The 7,426-nt window shown below is 35.8% G+C and overlaps 2 protein-coding genes across 2 annotated transcripts; both read right to left on the bottom strand.

The window, feature by feature from the left end:
- Positions 1-2,874: 2,874 nt before the first annotated feature.
- Positions 2,875-3,816, bottom strand: LOC125194729 (SNW/SKI-interacting protein-like). Its single transcript, XM_048092962.1, has one exon. The coding sequence runs from the start codon at positions 3,814-3,816 to the stop codon at positions 2,875-2,877; it is 942 nt and encodes a 313-aa protein (XP_047948919.1).
- Positions 3,817-3,850: 34 nt separating this feature from the next.
- Positions 3,851-5,402, bottom strand: LOC125194728 (26S proteasome non-ATPase regulatory subunit 7 homolog B-like). Its single transcript, XM_048092961.1, has 7 exons — positions 5,312-5,402; positions 5,147-5,228; positions 4,736-4,832; positions 4,573-4,648; positions 4,398-4,456; positions 4,104-4,226; positions 3,851-3,925 (listed from the first exon to the last, which is right to left on the bottom strand). The coding sequence occupies exons 1-7, from the start codon at positions 5,337-5,339 to the stop codon at positions 3,851-3,853; spliced, it is 540 nt and encodes a 179-aa protein (XP_047948918.1). The 5' UTR covers positions 5,340-5,402.
- Between the last annotated feature and the right edge of the window lie 2,024 nt (positions 5,403-7,426).

Raw genomic sequence — 7,426 nt, 5'->3', positions numbered from 1 at the left:
GAACACGATACAAACTTTTCGTGTCCTTAACGGGTCGACTCGATAAGGACACAAACCCAAAAAGCTCTTACTCAAACCCATTAATTTCGTGTCGGTTCGTGTCGTGTTATCGTGTCGTATCAAAAATTGTCAGCCCTACTCGTCGCGCCAATGGCACGGCGGCTGCTCATTCCAACGAGTACCGTTGCGGATGCTCTTATGTGAGCATCACTCTCGTTTAACGCACATTTAGCGTTGTTCATTCGATTTATATATTTAGTTTTATTCTAATGCATTAAAAAATGTTATTGAAAATTTTAATTTCATAACATTCATAAAAAATTTAAGCTTGATTTGCCATATTATTAATTTATTTGAAATTATAGAAAAAATGAACAAATCGAGCTTTGATTTTTATGAATTTTGTGAAATTAAAATTTTCAATAACATTTTTAATATATTATAATCAAACTAAATATATAAATCGAAACGAACAACGCTAAGCGTGCGTTAAACGAGAATGATGCTCACTTAAAAAGCTCACATAAAGTTTCTTCATGGCACATAATATTGATATTATAATGTTTCTCTTCTCTTCGTTTTATGGTTAGTATCGGTTTGGTATAAGAAAAAAGGGTAGTGATTGAGACATAATGTCTCTATGCCATAATGCCCCTATGTCACTTTGACATAAGCTTAATTTAAATATGGACTAATATATCCTTATGTTATTTTAAAAAGGTATATCTTAGATTTATGATAATTAAATAAAACATGCTTATTATGCTCTTATTTATAGAGATACCTATTTATCTTTTCAAAGTATGTTTTAGCTCTACAAATTATTCTAAAATTTAAAGTACATTTTATGATATTTAAAATGAGTTGTGCAATGCATGCACGGTAGTGGACAGTGGACACTAGTTTTAAAGTAAAACTCGAATTCACTCAAAGATGACTTGATATGACTTATTTTTGTAAAAATATATTGGCATGCGTTCACTTTGTGCATCAAGTACTCAATGCTGAATGTTTTATGAATTTGCAAGTTGAGCTAATCTAAGCACAGTGGGTGTTGGGCAAAAAAAAAGTTAGCTAGTTAAATATTCTGAATATGCAATGTCTTCACACATCACACATGACATTATTTTTCTCTCAAATCATTCCGTTGAGATGATGTATTCTTTTATATTTCTATATCGTTGGATACTATCTCCTTTCAATTGTTGAACTACTGAGGTTGATACTTTATTCAAGTTATTTCGACTATTTCAAGCTATGTACAAGTATAAAATTTATTTTTCCTTTTTCTTCCCTGCTTCTTTAATTCTCCCTCGTTATAAGTAAAATATCTCTTCTTGCGCTTGTTAGAAATATTGTAGCCTTAAATGAACAAAAGAATCAAAAACTAGAAAGATAAATATAACAATAACAATATAAGTATATAACAAACTAACAAGAAAACAAATTATTGTTGTCGTCAAGTTGAGTCGAGGTATCCCTCTTTTTGCAAAAAGAGATACACCTTGGCTAGTGCTTACAGATTGACGCAAAGTCCCCAAAGATGAAACAAGCACCTATCAAGAAGAAGCACCTCAAACTCATAGGCACTAGCAAACTTGACTTGGGAGGCAAAATCCGAGCATTACAATGCTCTTAAATTGCAAACTAAAATGCTATAGAGCTAGAAAGATAATAGAAAAATGCTTTGAGACGTGGTGCATTTCTCATCTCTCAAACCTACTATTATGCTAAGAGCGACCACATATGATCTCACCCCACTACTCCCGTTTTTGATCATATAGTTCCTTCATATATAGCCAAATCGAGCTAGCATTGTCCAAATACATGATACTGGAGCTGATCTGCGGAGAGGGAGTTCCATAGCCAGGAAACCAAAACACATCATTTTGTTTAATAAAAGCCACAACAGCCGACAAAAACAACCCTTAGTGGAAAGAGAATATAAGACACTAAAAAAAATAATCAAATGATTATACCCATCCCTAACTTCATCTTCTTCTCCAACTTTCCACCCTCAATTTCAAATTTTCTGCAATTCCCTCCTAATGTTCCAGCAGAGGTGGCAGCAATCTGTCAATGATGGGAAAGTGGTTCGAGTTCTCAAGCACTCAACAATTCCGGGCCACGCGATGGTTGAAAAAAATAAATGAAACTGAGTTATGATAAGTATCATTGTGGTAATTTCGTAGATAAGCATTCCCTAAATCATGTAATGAATTAACGAGGAAAGCCTCTCATGAAAACTGATAGTGAAGGGAGTATACGTTGATATCAAAACAACTCCATAAAATTTTGAATTTGCGAATCGATCACTGATCACACTACTAGCTCGTTGCTGATGCTGGGGTTTATATGTAAAATGAAGAATCATTTTATGTAGTATGTACTCTACTCCCCAAAGAAAAAAGGAGACTTTAGAAATCGTGCGGAACAGGCAAAAATCAAGAATTCACAATATTTTGTAGGTGCTTGATTTGCAAAGATGCATATTTGGTTGGGTTATTTACACTGTATACCCTTTTCAGTATCCTACGATTCATAGTGCCCATCCACATTGTGTAAACCAGGAAAGGGGAAGACTTACTCAACCACAATTTCAGAGAAGGCGCTTTTCAGCAGCTTGATCATTTGCTGCAGTGACAATCAGTGCTAGGATGTTTATTTGGGGTAGTTGATTACCGTATTACTGTTTAGGGGGATCTGCCATAAATCATGAAATAAATTGGCAGACGAATAAAGAAGTAGAGTTAAATTGAGAAAATTATAAATAGAATGCAACCTTGAAGTTGAAGACTAACAGCCTCTGATGATACATAACTTCACCCCCTCCTGCTCCAGTGTTGGCCATCTCAAGAGCCACTTTCTCACTCATCACGGTCTCTCTATCGCAGATAATTTGCAGTTCTTCCCTATGCGAGCATAGTTTGCCTCAAGTATTCTTTCCCTCTCTCTCTCTCTCCGCCGCTCACCACGAATTTTTTCTCTTCGCGATCTTTCCTCTTTCTCTTCTTTTGTTTCCTTGTTCTTCCCTATGCCAGCATCTTCTGCCTTGAGTCCTCTTTCCCCCTTTCTCTCTCTCCGCCGCTCCGCAGGAATTGCTTCCCTTTGCAATCTCAACTCTTTCTCTTCTTTAGTTTCCTTGGGGCCATCTCCAATTCTTTCACCTCTACCCCTTTCATATTCCACACTCGTATCACCATAATTAGCAGCGTTCTTGGAAGGAATTGATATGCCACTTGGTAAAGCTACTAGACCAGTTCTCTCAGACCTTGCCTTATGTGCCAACATCAGTAGTTCCATATGTTTCTTCTCCTTCCGCGTCATCATCATCTCCTTTTGAGCCTTTGACTGTACTGCAACAACAGCCTCTCTAGCTTTTTGTTCTGCAACGTATAGTGTCTCGGAAGGAATTGATATGCCACCTGCTAAAGCTACTACACCAGTGCTCTCAGATCTCGCCTTCTGTGCCAACATCCGTAGTTCCATATGTTTCTTCTCCTTCTCCGCCATCATCATCTCATTTTGAACCATCGATTGTACTGCAACAACAACATCTCTAGCTTTTTGTTCTGCAACGTATAGTGCCTCGGAAGGCTTGACAAAATTATCATTAATCTGAACCTCCCGCAGCCCACAACCATCAGCAGCTAGCCACTTGTCGAGAGGAATTGTATAATCTTTAGGGTTCTTCAAGTTAGATATGCAAGGTGGGATGTTCCACTCCTGCTGGTCCTTCACAGTCACAGGTCGAGGTGGAGAATGCATGACCTTGACTGCAGAGAGGAAGATAATAGTTTCATCAGAAATATGCATAAACCTAAGAACAACTGATCATATACCATATACATCATCTAACTTGATTACCGGCAAATGCTTTGGCAGCTTTGGTTGCATTAAGATTTGGGAGTAAGTTGAACACATCCTGCACAGATCAGGTTGCACAAGATAATGAGGTGCTCTTTTAAAATGATCTATCCTGACCAGAACTACAAGAAAACAGATACAATCCCATTCTTTTTACTTTTCATTTTTGAAGTGATAGAATCCAATTATAACTGCAGTTTACATATCAATATTAGCAAAATGTTCAAAAAGGGTACCTGGAGATGGTAGAGGATTTTATGGTTTATTGGGAGCTTCCCTTCTATAACCAGGTCTAAATAACTTCGGATCAGTTCCAATTGTGCATCCAATCCCTTCAGAGCAGCGAGTTTCCTTATCACCTGGAGAAAGGTCATAAAGATAAAATTCTCATTTCTACCACTTACATTAGAATCTAACATCTTCATACCATGATGATTACACAGGAACATACATGGAGGCAAGGAGTATGAGAATCTGAAGATATGATAATCCTGAGTAAGATAGAAAGGAAGGAAGAAGAGAATAGAAACCTCAGTAGCAAGGGTGCTGATAGTAGTGTCTTTTACATCTCTTGGCAGATATTCAACTCCTGTCATAACCAAGATGAGAGGAAGTGAGAAGGGGTTTTTCCATAACATCAATATAATAAAATAACATAGATTGTATAGTATTCCAAAGAAGAATTCTTCTGGTGCAGTAACATACCAATTTCTGCAACTTTATCATCAGCAATTTCAGAAGGTACATGCACAAATACCTTCTGCCTTTTTTGAGTGGTATTCTGCAAGTTTTCAAAGAGCTTGAAACACGAGGAATGCAAAAAATGTATAAGTTACATGAAAGTAAAACATCAGTAATTTCTAGATACCTCTTGAACCTCCTCAACTGCATAATACGCTTTAGTAGGTAGCCCAAGCTCTTTTGGTTGGACATCAATAACGACCAACACTGGAGTGGGAACATAGCTGAAACAACATGAAGTGTGATTTAGCATTGAGTTTGTACAGTGACAGTAGATAAGTCTCTTACACCTGACCAGTAAAGGAAACCGAAGAAGTAGAAACATCTACTAGCATCGACGAAAAGAGTATATTATATTGAGTTTGTACAGTTAAACTGAATAAGTTTTGTGTACCATGCTTGAGAGGTATCTTTTCAACATGAAATGTCTCTAATGCAATCATGAACAACAAAATGCCAGCAACTAACCAGCAGATAGAAATATTTCTAATGAATCAGCTTAAAAGACAAAGATAACAGTATTAGAAAGAGATCTTACTCACTGAAAAGACCATGTACACATAGGTCATTATCCTTTAGGTTTGGACCAGTGCTATACCAGCCAACAACATGATCCTCGGCTGACATGAGATAAATATGTTGAATCAGATGCTAAAGTTAGAAATATATTCAACCGAGAAGAAGAGGTTTTGAAATAACAAACCATTTATCATTCTGAACATGGAAAACATTGATTCGTGGTAGTTATGATCAAGAAAGCAGATAGTAGGGTCCTTTTCATCTTCTTCAAAAGGCACTGCTCAAATCAAGTCAACACGTTAGAGAAAAATGTGGCATGTAATACCATTAACAACACTAAAATACTTTAGTAATGAAAAATTCATGATGCAAACTTTGTAATCATGGGATTTGCAGGCCTCTACATATGCTTAATTTCAAGACTTATCTACATACTCAAGCAAATAAGGAACACTGGGACGGTAAACGTTATTACGAACTCACTAAATCGAAAATAATGTACAAATTCCCTTTTACTCAAAAATAGTGAATTATTTTTTCAAATTTTTGGCTTATGTGCGTCGAACATATATAGACAAGGCCAATGTTTCGCTCATGCATCTCTTCACCTATATATATTTATTTTAGAGGTATGTTATCCTCCATTATTTTCAGATAATGTTTCTTCTAACAAGTTAGAACTTCTTTTTTGGAGAAAATAGTGGCGGTACATTATTGGGATCCGTGAGATGTGTTCGGGGCGTGGCCATGCCTGCGAACAAAGTGAGATGAGGGAGAGTCGCTTGCGATGGATGGACTGGTTGATTGGTAGAGAGAGGGCCCTTGGAAACAAGGTGCGAGTAATATGAGGTAGAAATAATATGTAGGAAGAGGAGGTGATGTGAGGTTTGTATTTATATATGTATATCGTTACATGCATAGGTATTAGTATTAAGATTCTAGGCCTCTCATGCGTAATATTTGTAAGGATTGCAAGTGCATATGTATATGCGGACTTAGCTGGAATATAAGGGGAGTTTTGGAGATATTTACAAGATTGTCATTTTATATTAAAAATTATAATTTAATTAAAACTAATTTTTGTTTGTGAATTTGTTTAGGGTTAACGGCAGTTTCATGGAAATTAAAGACTTCCAATAAATGTAATGAATATTGCTGAATATAATTATTATTTAATTAAAACTGATTTTTGGTTGTTACTAAAACTTCCGTTAAATGTAGTGAATATTGCAAAATAATTCAAGCAAACTTGAAGACAAACAGGGCGTACAATTTTCTTTTTTAAAGGTACAGTTTATATTTCATGCATAAATTTATACTACCTTATTTTATTAGGAAAACATGACACTACATATTCCCTAATTATAAGGCAAATAACTGTTATTCATACTTATGTTTATCCGAAGTGGGGAATAGGAAAGGTTTCATCCCAAGGCAATTAATGATTTCAACATATGATCAAATTAATTTTAAAAAGAAGAAACGGTTAATATGAAAAAAAAAATGCAAACAACCATTAATCACAATTAATTTTAGTCTAAGTGGATAATATGAAAGGTTTTTAGAATATGTAGCGTCATAATTTATTGGCCTACGTATAAATATAACCTTTGGAGCTTGATTACTATCCACACATTTTTACTTACCTTACATTTATAATCGAATGTTCGAATCGGATGTATCCACGGCTTGGCCACAACCGAAATTAAACCCCTTCCGGCGATGTCTTTGACTCCTCAACAAAATACTACTTCGGCTCCAATAAGTAATACCATTGGGTGAATGGATGCTTGGATGAATGAAAGCAAATTTTTTTGTTTGTTTAACGTTCTCATAGCCCTATTGTAAAGCACTTTCTTAATATGAGCATATAAACAGATTTACAGCCATGATTCCGGTAAAAAAACATATACTATCAGTAAGGATTATCAAGTAGGCCGACCCAGTGTAAGATATCGAATACAGATCTAAAAACCCCAAAATAGAATAAGTGATCAACAAAATAAAATTGAATTGGGACGGAGGGAGAATGTTATTGATATTTGGCTCATTTGTTGGACATGATGAGTATATTTTAAAGTTAAGGGTTTAGGATTTAGGTTTCAAGGTTTGGTTTTTTAGTGTATAGGGTCACTATATTGCAATAAAATGAAGCTCGACAAAGAAGTGTCTCACCCGATTGTAGTGGTCGGTGATGCTGAGCAGCACCAGCGGATGAATCAATCCATATCACACGTTTCGACTTGATTCTGCAATCGAAGACGATTAGGGTTTATATGTTACTCGATTTACCATATTT

Source organism: Salvia hispanica, chromosome 6, assembly GCF_023119035.1.
Source record: "Salvia hispanica cultivar TCC Black 2014 chromosome 6, UniMelb_Shisp_WGS_1.0, whole genome shotgun sequence".
NCBI classification, from domain to species: domain Eukaryota; kingdom Viridiplantae; phylum Streptophyta; class Magnoliopsida; order Lamiales; family Lamiaceae; genus Salvia; species Salvia hispanica.
This window is presented reverse-complemented; position numbering and strand designations above follow the sequence as displayed.